General features: G+C 42.7%; 1 protein-coding gene across 2 annotated transcripts in view; it reads left to right on the top strand.

The window, feature by feature from the left end:
- The window catches only part of RAB3B (RAB3B, member RAS oncogene family), a 93,597-nt gene that overhangs the window by 69,999 nt on the left and 4,903 nt on the right, over window positions 1-18,695 (top strand). For both annotated transcript variants that reach the window (XM_042997154.1, XM_007077213.3), the window contains 2 exons: window positions 3,041-3,159; window positions 6,057-6,181. In XM_042997154.1, the coding sequence (XP_042853088.1) occupies window positions 3,041-3,159; window positions 6,057-6,181 (244 nt within the window). The remainder of the gene's footprint in view (window positions 1-3,040; window positions 3,160-6,056; window positions 6,182-18,695) is intronic.

Genomic DNA, 18,695 nt, shown 5'->3' with positions numbered 1-18,695 from the left:
AACTTAAAAAAAAGATAAAGTCCAAACCCCATAGCACAACATTTAAAGCTCTTTCTAGCTTCGGCACTTATCCATTACCCATTTCCCATTTCTTACCGTTCCTTAAGTTCTTTTGGAGTACTCAATGGCAAAAACTCTTCTTCTGCCAAAATACTTTTCCCTCACTTCACTGCTTGGAAAATTCTTCTTTAGAAAAGTCCCTGATGGGGTGCCTGGGTGGCTCAGTTGGTTAGGTGTCCAACTCTTGATTTCAGCTCAGGTCATGATCCCATGGTTGTGGGATCGAGCCTGGCATTGGGCTCTGTGCTGAGCATGGAGCTGGCTTAGGATTTTCTCTCTGTCTCTCTCTTTCTCTCTTTCTCTTTCCTTCTGTCCCTCTCCTCTGCTTCCTCACTCAGTTGCTCTCTCTCTCTTCCTCAAATAAAAAGAAAGTCCCTGTTATCCTCCTACTATTGTCAAATAAGCACATCTTCAGGCCAATGCTTCTGGACTTGGTACAGATTCCATTAGTGGGAGTTACGCTGTCTGCCACGTTTATGATTCTCCTCGTGGGTATGTTATAAGATTTTTTTGGATGTGGGTGTGTGACTTGCTTTGGCTAGTGAAGTGGGAGAAGTAGAAGTTTTAAGAGCCAAAATATGACTCACACACTTTTCCCCCCTCTGGTAGCTGCCCTGTCAGCTACGGAAGACAAAAAGCAGAGCACCCAGCCAACTGTTAATAGATATGTAGCAATAGTGAAAAATAAAACCTCGTTTAAGCTGCTGAAATTTGGGGATTGCTTTGCTACTAAATAACTCAGTATATCCTAACTGATACACTATCTCTGCTTTGACAACTTCTATAATTACCCCAAACCACCATGTTTCTACCTTACCTGACTTGTGTGACACATTTTCTTTCTTTTTTTTTTAAGTTTATTTATTCTGAGAGAGAAAGAGAGAGAGAACATGTGTACACAAGGTGGGAGGGGCAGGGAGAGAGGGAGAGGGAGAATCCCAAGCAGGCTCTGCACTGCCAGTGCAAGCCTGATGCATTTTCTTTATACTGCTTATCTGGAACTAATGACATATTGCCACATACTGCTAGTTATCAGTCTAATGCTCCCCATTAGCATTAGCTACCTCTGCACTTTTACTGAGACTTCCTCAAGTTAGGGATAGTGCCTTGTCCATTTTTATATCACACAAAGTATGGTCCATGGCTAAGGTATAAATTGTAATGAGTGTAGGAGTCAGGCTTATTTTTTTTTTTTAATGTTTATTTGTTTTTGAGAGAGCGCAAGCAGGGGAGGGGCAGAGAACAGAGGATCCAAAGGGGGCTCTGCGCTGACAGCAGTAAGCCTGATGTGGGGCTCAAACTCACAAATCGCGAGATCATGACTTGAACTGAAGTTGGACGCTCAACCAACTGAGCGGGAGCTCATCCAACCCAGGTACCCCTCAGATAGATTTATTTTGAGTTCTAATTCTGATACTTAGTGGCAATCTTCTTAAGCCTCAGTTTCCTTATCTGGAATAAAATAGAGTAATCATATATATCCTACAGAGTTTTTCTGAAGTGTGTGGATAACAGGTGCAGCATATACACAAATAATGGCATACTGGAATTATTGTCCCCTTATTTTATTATCATTATAGATTGTGTTCAGTAAATACTTGTGGATAAATCCTTCATTGATTGGAGTTTAGTGGTATGTACGTTGGACTTGGAATCAGAAGTCCTGGATTTAAGGCATAGCTTTTGTCTCCAGCTTTGTGACCTTAGGAAAGTCACTTACCCTGCCTGCATTTTTGCATTCTCAACTATAAAATGTAAATGCTAGTGAATAGACATTTCTCCAAAGAAGACATCCAGATGGCTAACAGACACATGAAAAAATGCTCAACATCTCTCATCATCAGGGAAGTACAAATCAAAACCACAACGAGATACCATGTCACACCAGTCAGAATGGGTAACATTAACAACTCAGGCAACAACAGATGTTGACAAGGATGCGGAGAAAGAGGATCTCTTTTGCACTGCTGATGGGAATGCAAACTGGTGCATCCACTCTAGAAAACAGTATGGAGATTCCTCAAAATATTAAAACTAGAACTACTCTATGACCCAGCAATTGCACTAGTAGGTATTTATCCAAGGGATACAGGAGTGCTGTTTCAAAGGTGCACACGCACCCCAATGTTTATAGTAGCACTATAGACAATAGCCAAAATATGTAAAGAGCCCAAATGTCCATCGATGGATGAATGGATAAAGAAGATGTGGTGTATGTATATACAATGGAGTATTACTCAACAATCAAAAAAAAAAAAATGAAATCTTGCCATTTGCAACGACATGGATGGAACTAGAGTATATTATGCTATGCAAAATTAGAGAAAGACAAATATATGACTTCACTCATTTGTGGAATTTAAGATACAAAACAGATGAACGTAATGGAACGAAAGCAAAAATAATGTAAAAACAGAGAGGGAGATAAACCATAAGAGACTCTTAAATATAGAGAACAAACTGAGGGTTGCTGGAGGGGTATAGGGTAGGGAGATGGGCTAAATGGACAAGGGACATTAAGGAGGACACTTGTTGGGATGAGCACTTGTTGGGATGGGTGATATATGTAAGTGATGAATCACTAAATTCTATTCCTGAAATCATTATTACACTATATGTTAATTGAGTTAGATTTAAATTTTTTTAAAAATGTCACGTGCTTTACTGACTGAGCCAGCCGGGCACCCCTCTTTCTTTTTTTAAAGTAAACTCTGCCCTCAATGTGGGGCTCAAGCTTGTGACCCCAAGGTCAAGAGTTGCCTACTCTACTGACTGAGCCAGCCAGGAGCCCCTCAATTATTTTCTTATTAATTTTTATGAGGTTTTAAAAAACATTTTATTCTACTTACCAAGTACAATACAAGACACATAATAGGTACTCCTTAAATATACTTTGGGCTATTTCTTAATTGTTCCTGAGGACTTTTTAGGAAAAAAAGCAGACTTTCTAGGATGCTAACTCTTTTCTCTTCCTACCCAGGACACAGCTGGGCAAGAGCGGTACCGGACCATCACCACAGCCTATTACCGTGGGGCCATGGGCTTCATTCTGATGTATGACATCACCAACGAGGAGTCCTTCAATGCTGTCCAAGATTGGTATGAGATTCATTCATTCACCTCATTCATTCATTCATTCATTCACCTCAGTTATTCATTATTCATCAAACTCTTTAGGAAAACCTAATGTGTGCTAGGTTTTGTGCTGTGTGCTAGGGAAATCTACGTGAATCAGACATGGCTCCTGTCCTCAAGGAACTCACAGATGAGAGGAGAGGAAGATAAGTAAGCAAGCAGTGAGAATATCATGTACATGTGCAGTGATAAAGAGAGGTACTGTTGGGAATCCAACAGAGGGCTGTGACCCAGCTTGGGGAGTCAAGGAAGGGATCATGGAGTTGCTGACACAGATGCTACATTTTGTAAGATGAACAGGAGTGAGCCAGGGGGTGAATAGATAAGAATATTCCAGGAAAAGTATACAGATGTACAAAGATGAGAAGGTAAGTGAGGGGTATAAAAAGAGCAGAGGTCATGAAGAATTTTGTGTTTTGGGATAAGGAATTTGGAGTTTATTCCCTAGATGACAACATTTGAACAGGGAACCAGCAGGTTCAGATTAATGTTTTGGAAAGATCATCCTGGTCATAGTAGTGAATGAATCCACATATGACATCCCCATAAAGTTTATCCCCAGGCTAGGGGTCAAGAGCACATCTAGTCCAAGCTTGTAAAGGTTCAACATACAATGGAAATCAGCACAGCTTCACAGGTACAACCTCTGAATGACTTACACAGCTTTCTTCCTGGAGTATAATTCACAGGGAGAAGGGAGCACAAGGGGAAGGACAGGTAAGAGGGAGGGCCCAGGACACTGTGTCCCTAATCAGTAGAAAGGATTGGGATGGGAGAAGATGGGACATCTGTGCCATGGTCTTCTTCAGAATCAGAGATGCTGAGAAGGCCAGCAATTCAGCAGCGGTGCTGGCCAATGCCAAGGTTATCTATGCTGCCCTTTGCCCAACAGCCATCCTTCGATGACTTCCCTTCTGTGAAGGAACAGTTGCCATGACTGTGTGAAGTACTATTGGTGCCTTGTAGTCTTGAGTTGTGAGTGACTTTGCAGGCTCTCCAAGGTGCCTTCACGTGTCTGTCATTCATGGTGGTCTAGGTTCTCCTTCTCAGCCTATTGGTTATCCTCCCCTTCCTCCTTTTTCTCTCTTCCCTTTTAACAAGACCCCTCCATCTTCATTTTCTCTTTACTAGTCTTTTTTCCTCTTTCCTTTTCTCTTCCTTTTCTCCTTTCTTATTCCCTCTTTTCCCTTCAGTCACGATTTGTCTCAGCTCCTCCTCTTTCTCTCCCTCTCCATCTTCCCCCCTACCTCCTACCATGGAATTATTAGCTCTTTCTTTCAGTGTCTCTACACTGCTAATTCCCTGTTGGCCTTGACCTCCTTCCCTTTTGCCATCAGTCCCTGTTCATTCTGTCTCAGGAACACAGTGACTTTAACACCTGGTGACGATTCCTCCAAGAATAACCTGAATTGCTAATCTGGGAGCTGAGAATGGATGGGAGTGAGAAGAGGGACAAAAATGACAGAAAGAATAGTATGGGGAGACATTAAGAGTTGGCTCCAGGGACCTGCCTTGAGGCTAAAGATTAAGTGTCTATTTCTCCTAAGCCCTGGCCTTTAGGTTTTGCCTCTGAGAAACTTGGTCCTAGCCTAGCCCCTCCAGTGCCCAGCACAGAGCCTCATTCTTTGTCAGCCCATGACCAACGTGGCTGAGTGAATTCCGTACCTTAAGGGAATGGCTTCTCATCCTTAAAGAGAAGATTGGTGGTGGGATCAGCTTTAGGAGCAGGGTTGGTAATAGGTCCAGAAACAGTTAGGGTTCAGTTAGTTTGAGTGTCAGTGTCAGGATAGGGTTGCATTTAAGATCTGCTTCAGGATTAACCATTTGCTGGCTTATTCATTCACCAGAAATTTGCTGACATCTCCTCTACTTTGTGCTCTGTGCTGGGGACTGGCACCCCAAAGATCAATGAGACTATCCTTGCCCTCAAGGAAAGACTGATAAGTTTAGCTAAATATAACAGGTGCCATGGTAAAGGTTTAAGTGACCAAAATGAGATTCCATTTTTGTCTGAAGGGATGGTTAGAGACAGAGTTAGGCCCATCCCCACAAGGAGATGTCCACAATATAAGGGCCCTATTTTATTCCTTACGTTAAAATTTTGTTTCTCATTATGTAAGTAGTATATACTCACTTTTGAAAAATTGAGAAGTACATAAAGTATTTTTGAAAAGTTTCATAATCATCTTTTGTGAGGGAAACTACTGCTGACGTTTTGGTTTCTACAAATATTCATCATCTGAGGCTTCAGTGAATGTTTGCAAGTCACAGAGGAAGAAGGAGAGGCTAGCTGGGCCTGAGAAAGCCTGAGACGACTTCCCCCAAGGAATTGTGGGACCATCCTTGGGTCTTGGGGGATGAGTTAGTGTGGGGAAGGGACTCCCAGTATAGACAAAGGCACAAGCTATGGAAGAGCATTTGGGGATGGGTGGGAAGTGAGAGGAAGTGTGATAAAGCTGGAGAGACGGGATGTGAATGTTCTTGAACACCTGAGGGATATAGACTTCATCACATAGCTACTCGTTTTGCGGGCGGGGTTGGCAGGGGGGAGCATAGAAGAGTCCTTTCAGGAAAGGATCAGCTAGATGTTTTAGAAAGAACTCTCTGCCCAATGAAGAGAGGGATGGGCAGATGTATTAGAGGAATGCTACTAAGAGGTGGGTGAGGTTTGCAACCAGGGCTTAGGGGTCAGCTCCTGTGACAACCAGCAGGGGCAGGTATCTGTCTGTCCTCAACTGAGTTAATTGACATAACTTGGGTGTAGCCTGCCTCCTGGAAGGGAAACCACGTCTTAGAGTTTTGCAGGGTCTGCCACCAGAGCAGGATGTCATTAACACAGTCTTCTCTTGGTCTCTCTTTAGGGCTACTCAGATCAAGACCTACTCCTGGGACAATGCGCAGGTTATCCTGGTGGGGAACAAATGTGACATGGAGGAAGAGAGGGTTGTTCCCACTGAGAAGGGCCGGCTCCTTGCAGAGCAGCTTGGTATGTGTACAACGTTTGTGTGTGTGTGTGTGTGTGTGTGTGTGTGTGTGCGTGTGTGTGTGTGCGCGCGCGCGCATGCATGTTTACAGTTAAGTGTGACATTAAAGGTATGTTGTGATTGTGAATTATGTACATGTGTGCTCTATGTATATTGTTTATATTTGTGTGATGTACGTGTAAGCTTTGTGCTAATGAATTTTAGGTAATTTATTATTTATGATAATGTGTATATTTTGTTACATTGAATTAATAAGTAAAATTTAAATTTATGAACTATTTTTTTTCACCAGTGCCTTCCACAAAGGCTTTGAGGTATCTTATAAAAATCATCATAATAGGGGCACCTGGGTGGCTCAGTTGGTTAGGCATCCAACTTCGGCTCAGGTCAGGATCTCGCATCTGTGAGTTCAAGCCCCACATGGAGCTCTGTGCTGACAGCTCAGAGCCTGGAGCCTGCCTTGGAGTCTATGCCTCCCTCTTTCTCTGCCCCTTCTCCACTCGTGCTCTCTCGCTCTCCCAGAAATAAATAAACATTAAAAAAAATTTTTTTAATTATCATAATACATCAAAAAAAATTAGAAAATCAAAGTAAAGGGAAAACAAGGGTAGGAGGAAAATAAGAGGAAGCCAGGGGTGAGATAAGTATGTATGTTTTAGGTTCCCAGGCATGTGTAAGAGTTGGGTCAAAATATTGGCTTTTAGCTTCCTACCAGCCATGCAAAGAGAGAAACATAACCAATACATAGTCTCAAGATGGTCCTTAAAATAAAAACAACCCCTCCAAAATAAAATAAAAACAAACCCATTATTCTCTTCACTGGCCACGATAGAGCAGACTCTATATGCTGGATGTGACAATGTCCTTAATAGCAAACATCCTTATAGCAACCACAACACTGTGTCTTAGTATTTCTCTCAATGTAAACTGATGCTTCTTCACCAAAACACCATTCACAACAACAGTAAATGTTTGAAGGGATGAAATAATGTGATTTAGGTATGCAGCTCAGTCTGACTTTTTCCAAGATTAAAGCACTCTTATCTCTGTGTTCCACTGAGACCCAGGTACCTCAGGTGCGTCTCAATGGCCCCACAGCAGAACTCCTACCTATACTTGCTTAAAGGAGCAGCTGCTTTTCTTTCCTTTCCTTTCCTTTCCTTTCCTTTCCTTTCCTTTCCTTTCCTTTCCTTTCCTTTCCTTTCCTTTTTTTAATGTTTATTTATTTTTGAGACAATGCAAGAGACAGAGTGCAGGCAGCGGAGGGGCAGACAGAAGGGGACACAGAATCTGAAACAGGCTCCAGGCTCTGAGCCGTCAGCACAGAGCCCGACGCAGGGCTCAAACTCATGAACCATGAGATCATGACCTGAGCTGAAGTCAGACGCTTAACTGACTGAGCCACTCAGGCGCCCCCCTTTCCTTTCCTTTCAGTATTGGGGTTCAATGTAGGATCACCTCAGAAAAAACTTCATCTAGAAGAAAGGATATATTTCTTAACTTTTAGCCAGCCTCCCTAAGTATGTCTCACAACCTAGGTATTGTAAGTATTGAGGAGTAGGAAGTTTAAAGTTATTCTCCCTTATGGTCTCTAGACTATAGGTATTTGGGCTTGTAGGTGGGAAAATTGTGTAATATATAAATGTGAGTTGTGTGTGGTATATATTTGTATTATGTATATTATGAGTACATGTGTGGGAGTGTCTTATATGTGTTTCTTCCCTCCTCTGTTCCCCAGGGTGGCCTGGAATAGAAAGTAGCAAACTGTAGGTGTTTAATAAATAGGGAGGTTGAGTTATCTTGGATTTTGCTGTTCTTACCCCATTACAGAAGTTCACAGGGTCCAGAAAGGGTCTACCTGTCCCCCTGTTCACAGAGCAGTAAGCATGTGGCTAAGCATACGTTTGGGTGACCCTTGCTATCACTTTATGCCTTCAACCTGCTGTCCCCAGGGAGACTCCCAGCACTTTCCCTGAACTAACCATCTGTTCGGAATGCTCTCTTCTACTCCACACCCCCTACCCTCATCCAGCCAGTAAACCTAAACTCACTTTTCAAAGCAGCTCAAGCTTCACATCTTCTATAAAGCCCTTCCTGGCCCCCAGAGCTCTTTTCCTCTTGCCTCTACCCAATGTACCTCAGACACACAGCAGTCACAGTCCCTATCGCACTTGGGTGCACTTGTTTACTTGTCCATCTCCCTAAAGTTCTGTGAGGACAGGAAATGAGTCTAGTTTATTTTTGTGCCCACAGTGCCTACTATATGGCCTGGCTCTGAGTAGACACTGCAGAAATATGTTTTGATTAAATTTTATTATGTTAAGTATTTGGCTACTTCATTTTACTTCAATCCAATTAAGACTTTCTGAGCGCCTACTTTATGCCAGGTACTGTGCTGTGAAATAGGATACACATTCCCTGGTCTGAAGGACAGAAAGAGTGATACCCCAAGTGATCAGTGTTGTGATAGAGGAATGTGCTGGGGGTTGTAGGGGTACAGAGGAGGTACCTAACTCAGCGGGGATCAGAGAACATGATGCCCAAGCTGAGTCTTGAAGACAAGTAGGAGCAGCCAAGTGAGGAGGAGAAGCCAGGACATTTCAGGGGAGTAACACTGGCAAAGGCAAAGAACAGCACTGTGTGTTCAGGGTACTATAAATTGTTGACTGTGTGAGTCTAGCATTTCCCAAAGAGACTTATGCCATTGGAAGTGTGCAAGATGATTTTATGTATATACTTTGATATGTATTTGAAAAAAATATAGAGGTGCCTGGGTGGCTTAGTTGGTTAAGCATCTGACTCTTGATCTCAGCTCAGGTCTTAATCTCAGGGTCATGAATTCAAGTCCCACGTTGGGCTCCATGCTGGGCATGAAGCCTATTTAATAAAAAGAAGAAAGAAAGAAAGAAAGAAAGAAAGAAAGAAAGAAAGAAAGAAAGAAAGAAAGAGCGGAAGGAAGGAAGGAAGGAAGAAAGAAAGAAAGAAAGAAAGAAAAAGAAGAAAAGAAAAAAGAAAAGAAAAGAAAAGAAAAGAAAAGAAAAGAAAAGAAAAAAAGGGAAAAAAATCAGTACGTCAAGACCTTAGACCAAGTTTTAAAAGATGAGGTAGTTTTGTATTTGGAAAAAAAATAACCAGCATGCCAAGCCCTTAGGACTAAGATTTTTAAAAAGCGAGCTGGTTAAATATTTATTAGGTGTTTACCATGTGCCAGGCACTATTCTAAGTGTTTTAAAGTATTACTCACTTAATTTAATCCCCCTAGAACTCTCTGACATATGTGCTTCTCTTATCTCTAAGTTGTGTTAGGTGTTTTGTTTTATTTTGTTTTTGTTTTTTTAAACAGAGGAGAAAACTAAGGCACAGAGAAATTGAGTAACTTGCTTAAGGTCACACAGCTAGTAACAGGTTGAGTCAGAATTTGAACCCTAGCAGTGGTCTGGCTCCATACCCTGTGCTCCTAACTACTTAACCTCACTATATATGGTACCATGTATTATCACTAAATATGGTAATAATAGGTGATATATATATTGATCTAGGTGTTATATGAAATGCTGTATAGTAATTCATCTAATTCTCACTATAACCCTTCAAAGTAGGTACTATAGGGTATGTCCAATACTCTGAAAAATGAAGTTCAGAGGGGTTAAATAATTTGCTCAAGTTAAGAGATAGTGGGGTTAGTTTAGATCTATCAAATTTATATAGGAACATAGATGGAAGTAAGATTAATTCTTAGCGTAGAGTGTAGGAAGGCATTTAAAGAGAGTCTTAATGAATTAGTCCTATTTGGGCAGTAAAGTTAAACCACGTCTGTCCTGTACAATTTCCCGAGTTTTCCTCCATTACTTACCAGTATTTGCATATTGGACATCTATTTCTCTTGCTAGACCTTGAGAGCAACCAGGTTATGTCTAATTTGGGTCATTATCCTAAGGATCCAGCATAGGGTAGATATTCATTCATTCATTCATACATTTATTCACTTATTCATTGAGCACTTAACTCTGAGCTAGGTTCTATTTTAGCATTTGGCATATAATAGTGAACAAAACAGCTATGATCCTGACTGTCATGGAACTAATGGGAAGGGGACAATAAATAATTATACAAATAAATATATAATTTAAAATGTTGTAAATAGACAAATTGAATGGTATGTGAATTATATCTCAATAAAGCTGTTAAAAATTGTGATATGTTCTACATGAGTTAGGACTCTTGTTATAGCAAGTGATAAAATCCCAAATCAAACTAGCTTTCATTAAAAAAAATAGCTTATTAGCTCATGTAGCTGCACAGTTCACTAGACCCAGGATTCAACTGCCCTTTCCATTTCTCAATTTTGTTTATCCCTTCAGCCTCCCTCCTTCTCCAGGCAAACTCTGCATGGGGAGTAAGATGGGTGATGGAAGCTCCAGATTCATATCTTCTCAACTCCTGGGGAAAAAAAAAAAAAAAAAGGCCTTCTCTTCTCTCTCCCTTCAATCTTAGGGAAGACTATGATTGGCCACCTGTGAGTCACATGCCTGTTCCAATGGCTGGGGGAGGCAGGTATTATGACCCATAGTGCCACCACAACTGTTTAAAAATAGTGGTTCCCTAAAAGAAGGAATGGTGGGCAGATAAATGTAACATAAGTTACAAGTGCTATGAAGAGAGTGAAACAGAGAAACTTAATTTTAGACTGGAGAGTCAAGATCTTCCGAGAAAGTAACACTGAAGCTGAGAACTAAAAGATGAGAAAAAGTTAAGCAAAGAGTGGGTGTGAGTGAGTGTGTGGTGGGGGCGGGGGCAGGGCACGGAGGCAGAGGACCATGTTCCAGATCAAGAATAGTCCTACTGTGGGGTAAAGCTTGAAGCACTCATGATATTGAAAGAAGGCCATACCGCAGGGACTGAACAATCAAGGGGGGAGTAGTGTGAGGTGAGAGTGGAGAGGTAGGCAAGGGCCAAGTCATGAAGGATCCTGTGGATCATGTTAAGAATTTTGCAAGGATGTGATCAGATTTGGGAACAGTGAGGGTGGATGCTCAGCCTTCCTCATTCTCACTTCAGTCCTATCTCTGCTATGCCAGCAATTGAGTTTCAGTGGTCTGTTTGCCACCATAGTAGTGCCACTCGCTGCTCGATGGGATTCCTCTTCAGGACTCCCTTTCCCTTAGCTTTTCTTAGCTCACTAGGCCAATCTAGTGATATGGCCAGCTGCTAGCTTTTATTAAAGCTGTGAGTAGCAGCAGGCTATCAGTATCCTCGAAGTTCCTGGGACATGGGTGAGACTGTGGCAAGTGGATTTTGGGAGTATGGAGCAGTTTCAGGGACTCCTATTGTGAGAAGCATGGCATTTGGGGGCCTCTTCCCTCCTGTGCCCCTCAGAAAGGGACATCTTGTCCCTTCTCTGGATCTGAATGCAAATGGACCTGGCCAGAGCCCAGAGAGGATAGTAAAAGAGAAAAACGCACTTCTGCTTACAAGGGAGGGAGAGACTCATTTACAATGCGGTCTTAGAACACACACATACACTCACTCCAGCAAAGTTTAGTGTGAAAAGCACCAGAGTAGGAGTTGGAGGCTGAGGGTTTTATCCTGTTTCTGCCACTAATTTGCTATATGATCTTGAGCATCTTGTCTCCTGTCTCTGGGTCTCAGTTTACCCATCTGAAAAATAGGAGATTTGGGTTAGTTGAATGGGAAGGTCCATTTGGCTCTATCCCTTCTCTTTGATTCCATGATTTCAGTTCACACAATACCTACTTATCACTCAGACCTCACAGACCTTTGTACATTGCCTTGCTTATTTTAGGTGCCTGTTAAATGGGCTTGTTTATTTGTTTGTTTTTTGAATTGGGACGAACAGTTGAAACCTGCACCACAGAGCCTCGTTGCAGAGAAAGACCTGACATTGATAGTAACTAACTTTGATGCAGTGACTTACAGTTTACAAGGTGCTTTCACAACAATTTTCTGTGACCCTCATCCTCACTCCTAGCCTGGAAGATGTCATTATCATCAGCTCCATGATACTGATGAAGAAGCTGAATCCAAACTTGTGTTTTCTTGCACACAATGAGCTGTGCCACTCACTTCTGTCTCTTTATTTTTTCATTTAAAGATTCTGTAACTTTTCTAAGCCACGCAGGTATCAGGTGGTAGGCCCCGTACTCAAACTCAGGCTTTGGACTAAAAATCCTAATGTTCCCATTATATCATCATCCAGTGGTGTTTTCCCAAAAGCTGGCCACTGTTTCTCTTCAAATTTCTACCCTTAGTCACAGTGTTAGTGAGATTTCTTTAGATTCTGTTGTGGTAACACATAACTCGAGTCAGGAGCTTAGATAATAAAGGTTTATTTCTCACATATGCTAGCTGCAAGTCAGCTGTGAATCTGTTCCATGTGTTTTCCTACTCTGGGGTCTAATCTGGGATGGCTAAACCACACAAAGGCTCTTAAATCTTCTGTTGGGACTTGGAATGCCCACATCTGTTGGCCAAAGCAAGTTACATGATCAAATTTGATGTCAATGAAACAGAAAGATATAATCCTCCCACAAGGAGGTTCTTCAAAGCACTTGCCAATGGGTGGATATGCCAAATCCTGTACAGAGAGGGCAGTGAATAATCTGCCACAGTTGTCTAACACATGATGGACGCTGGGGACACAGAAGTGAACACCTGCCTTTACCCTGCCTTCAAGATGCCAATTGACTAGGGAAACAAAATAGTAGAGAGGTAATTTCAACATCCTTTGGGTAGATGGCTGTGTCAGTCCTTAGCCTGTTTGATATCATTCTTCACTCTTCTGCTGTCTCTCCTGCAAACACCCCGTCCCCCACTCCCATCCCAGGGGGTTGACATTTGCAGGCTGTGTTTCCCAGGTTCCTGTGACAGTGGCTTTTGGATGCATTTAGCCAAGGAGAGACATAGGCAGGTGATTAGAGATGGGGAAAAGGGAAACCTGTATATTCCCTCTCCCCACCTTGGATGACTCCTCAAGTAGAGGCTACTCCTCTTCTTTGGCTCCTGCTTTCCTGGCTCTAGCTTCCTTTGGCCTTAGTAGTAGGTTTGTTTTATTTGTTGGTGATAATGTCTGGTTTCCTCACTATTCTTATTGGCCTCTTTGTTCTTCTGTCTCTTATATAACCAATTTCCTCTAGTTTAAATGTTAAGAATAGTTCCCATTTTGCTGTTGGAATCTGATGGAAACAATTGTGTAAGGTACTATGGGAGAACAGGGGAGAGGTACATTGTATGTTCTAAGTGGTGGAGGTGGGGTGAGAAGAGAAAGGTAATTCCACAGTTGAATAATGAAAGTAACTAGGAGTAGGAGCTAGAGAGTAATAGCATGAGTAATGGCACCAAATGAGAGAGTGTTCATATCTCTGGAGCATGGTGTGTGCCAGGAAGATGGAGCCAGGGAAGTAGATAGAGGCCAAGCCACGAAAAATCTTGGATGTTAAGCCAATGAGTCTGGGTATTGCATTAATTAGGCCTCTTTCAGTCCCAGTTACACAAGTCCAAGTCAAAATAGGACAGAAGCATAGCTGAACAAAATGAAAGAGAAGGTCGCTGTAAATGAGATGATTGAGAAATTAAGGGTGTTAGGTGAATTGACCACATGAAACCCAAAGTTCCTGAGAATGAGAACAACCCTGGGCATAAAGGAACACAGTGAGTCACTTGCCAAATTATCAATGACCAGCAGGTCATGAATTGAAGATTGATACATGACAGAGATGGGAGGTATCAGAGGGAGGTAGAGAAGGTATTTGAACATAAAAGTGGAGAAGTGTTCTAGGGCAGTGTCAGGATGAGGAGAGGTAAGTTCAGTTGGTTATGAGTTTTTGAATAGGATTCTGAGGTCAAACTCAGAAGCAGGCAGTGTGGACAAACTGTAGAGTCTGGGTCTATGACAGCTACCTTTGGGCAGGATAGGTAAACATGATCCTGGGGGGATGTGGATTATCTCAGATTCAGCTAAGACTTGGGCCCTATTAAAGATAGAAGAAATATTGTTATGAAGCCAATTAGAGGGAGGAAAGGACTGAGGGCTAGTCTGATTAATTGGTTGTCATCTTTCTGACCTCACTAGGTTCTCAGCTCCTGAGAATCCTTACTAATGAATCTGAGGGAAAGGTTACCATCTGGGCCTGCTAATGAAGAGCCTTCCAGAAGCCTGACAGTAATTGGATGGATGTGAATTTGGAATGGTCCTGCTAGGGAAAGAGACCCATGAGCTGGCTAAGGCCATGAGCTGGTTACTCAAATCAGAGTTCCCACACCTTGGGTACCTTTAAGATGACAGTGACAGCGTCTCTTTGGCATGACACATGAGCCCTCCATGAGTCTCCATGAGACTTACTGTCTCATCTGTCATCACTTTGAGCTTTCTGCTCTAATGATAACAAACTACTATGGTCACTCTGGCATATACCAATGCTGTTTTTGCCCATTATCTGTGCTCATGCTGCTTCCCCTGCCTGGTGTAGTACACACAAATGTGCTCACACATACATTCACAATCACCTGTCTTTATCTAGTTGATATCTGTGTAGGAATCAGCTTCTCCAAGAAGCCTTCCCTGGCCCCCCAGGACAGTTAGGTGCCTCCTCTTGTGTCCTGCTAATCCCCTTGCTTCCCACCATTCCAGCATTTATCATGGTAATACTGTCAGTGTGTCTGTCTCTCACACTAGACTAGGAGCTCCTTAAGGGTAAGAACTACCGATTCACCCAAGTGTCATCGTGCATGTTGAGCTGACTTTTATGACCCCTACTGTCCACATCCTCTCAAGCACATTCTCCATGCTTCCCCCCTCCTTCAGTCATCTCTTCATCAACCAGCACTCACCAAACACCTATACCTTTGGCTATTTCTGGGGCTCAGATGAATGGCATAGTCCCTGCTCAGGGACCTTCTTGTCAAATGGACTTCTACCATGCAGGGTAACATGTGCTATAGCTGTATAAGAGGCTGTATCTAAGCTGAGCCTGAAAGAATGAAAAGTTAGTTAGGTGAAGAGTTTTGCTCAGTTGTAGCCTCAAAGATTCCTCTTTCCACTAACTTCTGGAAGCCTCCTCCTGCTCTCTTCCCATGCCACTCTCTCTCTCCACTGCATTCCTGCACAGCCTCTGGTTTGCTCTACTTGGGTTAGAAATGTTATATAGTGTTCAGTCACTATTCCAACTGAGAGCGAGACAAAGGGGCATAAGGGATAGAGCCCTAGCTTATACCGCATCCCCAAGTCTAGGTTTTCCTGTCTGTAACTTACAAGTAATAACCCCTGCCTTGCCCCCCACCCCGCTCACAAGGTTGTTTTAAAATTATATTTTGGGGGCACCTGGGTGGCTCAGTCAGTTGAGCATCTGACCCTTGATTTTGGCTCAGGTCATGATCTCAGGGTTCGTGAGATGGAGCCCTGTGTTGGGCTCTGTGCTGACAGCGTGGAGCCTGCTTGGGATTCATATTCTCTTTCTTTCTCTCTCTCTCTCTCTCTCTCAAATAATAAAACTTAAAAAAATAAAATTGTATTTGTGAACTGTTATAGACTATGCATACATAAGGGCTCTGATTAATGTATCTTTTCCACAATTAGATTTGGTCTCCTTTTGTCCCTGGCTCTCAACATGAGCCTGGCACAAAGTCAATGTTCAGTAAAGACTGGTTTATTGATTGACCCTGAGTGATTAGGAGAAAGAAGATTTCCCTAAAGGCCCTGGGTGCAAGGAAGCTGGGACTAAAGTGAACTAGGAATATAAGGAAAAGGGAATTAACATGTATTCCATATGCCAATCATTTCACATACTTATGTGCATTTAATTCTTATTACCTCACTATGAGGTAGGTAATATTCAACCCATTCTACAGATAAAGAAATAGAGGCTGAGAGAGGTTGGGCAACTTGCCCAAGGTCATACAGCCAGTAGCTGACAGGGACTATAATCTAATCCGGGTTATATGACTCCTGGGCCTCTTCCCACTGCCCACCTGTACAACATGACATGTCCTCCCCTCAGTGCCAATTCCTCAGAAATGATTTGTGCCCTGGCCTTGAACTGGGTCCTCATCTTCATCCAAACTAATAGTTAAAGCCTATTTACTTCTTTACCTGTTTGCCCCTTTCCTAGGCAAGCAATATGCTCCCCCCTCTTCTCCAAAAACTATCACTTGTGATAAGCCAAAGGCCAGAGAGTCAATTTTTATGATACTCATTAAGGAAAAGTTACATGCTGGAGGGTCTCTGAAGCTGACTGGGTTTCTGTAGCCTGCAGATAATGAGCCAGCAGCCAACTCCTTCTTTATCACAAGTCGATGGTTAGCACGCACTCCTGCTGCTTGCCTTTCTCAGGTTGGGAAAAGGGCCACTGAGAGACTGTCAACCAAAGGAGGCCTGGAAGGAGCTGGGAGTGCCTTCAAGCTGAGATGGTGGAGGAAGAGGAGGCTTGTTTGTACCTGGGGGCTTCAGTCCTTCAGTCCACAGTGGGATAATAGGGAGTAGGAAGTGGGGAGAAAAGAGAGCCCCTCCTTTGTGGGAAAAGACAATAAAAGAAGGAGAACAGGATGAAGAGGAGGTGAGAGGAGCAGATGAAAGTAGAAGGAAAGAAACTGTTATTCTAACAGGCAACTTCGTACACCAGTTTATCTCTCCTCTCACTTAATTCTCCCAGCTGTTCTCAGCAGGAACACACTGTAGCTATTCCTATTTGACAACTGAGGAGTCTGAGACTCAGAGAGGCTAAGTGATTCACAGAGATAAAGTGACTTGCCCAGATTCAGACAGGGTAATAGTCAGATAAAGGCAAAGGCCAAAGAGACTTGTAAAGAAGAGAAAGGCATAGGAAGGAAGGAAGGAAGGAAGGAAGGAAGGAAGGAAGGAAGGAAGGAAGGAAGGAAAGAAGGAAGGGAGGGAGGGAGGAAGGGAGGGAGGAAGGGAGGGAGGGAAGGGAGAAAGGAGAAAGAAAAGGAAAAGGAAAGAAAAGAGAGAAGGAAGTAAGGAGGGGTACCTGGGTGACTCACTCTGTTGAGCATCTGGCTCTTGATTTTGGTTCAGGTCATGATCTCACAGTTTGTGGGTTCAAGCCCTGCATTGGGCTCTGCGCTTACAGTGCAGAGCCTGCTTGGGATTCTCTTTCTCCCTCTCTCTCTTGGCCCCTCCTCTGCTTGCACACACACTCTCTCTGTCAAAATAAATAAATAAACATTTTTTTTTAAAAAGAAGGAAGGAAGGAAGAAAAGAAATAAAGATGGAAAGAAGAGAAAGAGAAGAAGTAGGAGACAAGACTGTGTATGAACTTTGGAGCTAGCCAAACCCAGATTTAAACCCAATTTCCACTAATATAGTCCCGTGACCTTGTGTGAGTTATGCAATCTCTTGAAGCCTTCATTTTCTCATTTATAAATTAAAGATGATTATATTTACCCACAGTAAGATAATAGTTCCAAAGCTCCTGGCATCGTGTCTGACATATAGTGGGTGCTCAATAAATATAAAGAATCCAAAGGAGAAAGTGTGAGGAACATAAGGGAAAAGAAGGAGAGACATGAAAACAAGGGAAGAGAGAAGTTTTGAGAAGAAATAAAGATGGACCTGAAAGGAAAGGAAAGAGGAAGTTCCTTGGACAAATAGGAGGGAGGAGACTGGGTCAGGGACCTATAGAGAAGGAGGCTTTTACTTCTAAGAACTGCCACCAACCTGGTCAGAATTCCTCAGCTGGGAAGTAGCCACTTTGTCTGAATCAGGAGGGACTTTCTTGTGTCTCTTGGGACAATCAAGTTCTGTTCCTTGTCACAGAAAGTGTCACTAAAGATCTCAAGGTACCAAACAGACAAGAATATTTTATGCTTCAAGTGCAGCCTTCCATGTGCCTTCTGTTGGGTTTGTGTGGAAGGCAGAGCTATAGAGAAAGTCCAGGGGAATTCAGGGAGGAGGAACCTCATGGAGTAGAGATAAGCCAGTGGGTCTGGGGTGGAAAGGGCAAATGAAGCTTTATTTGGTGTGGATCTTGGGGTGCCTTCCAGATCCCAGAGGGCTAGGTTGTGAGGTGACTGAAAGGCAAGGGAAAGAGGAAGAAAAGCCCTAGTGAAAAAGGTCAAAGCTTGGGCTTCTTTAACTGGTGCCTCTATTTATCTTGGGCAAGTCAGCTTATTTCTCTAAGCCACAGTGTCTGCACTAGTGAAATGGAGGGGTCTGCCCAAATACTCCTCCTCCCAGGGGTAACATGAGGATCAGACAAAATAATGGATTGGAACACTGTGAAGTGCTGTGTACACATATTGAAGTATTCACTCTTTCAGAAAACACCTAGTGACCCCCACTCTGTGTCAGGCACAGGGCTATATACTTTACATGCATTATCTTGTTTAATGAGTTAGGTAAAATTAACACAATTTATAAACCAGGGACTTGATTTATAAAGAGAATACGTGACTTGCTGGGGATAATACAGCTGACCAGTGGTAGAACCAGGATCTGACTGACTGTAAAACCCGTGCAGGTAATGCCCCTGCCCTGTACCATTT

This window comes from Panthera tigris, chromosome C1, assembly GCF_018350195.1.
Source record: "Panthera tigris isolate Pti1 chromosome C1, P.tigris_Pti1_mat1.1, whole genome shotgun sequence".
Lineage (NCBI taxonomy): Eukaryota > Metazoa > Chordata > Mammalia > Carnivora > Felidae > Panthera > Panthera tigris.
Note: the sequence above shows the minus strand (reverse complement) of the source record. Positions and strands in the feature narration are given on the sequence as shown.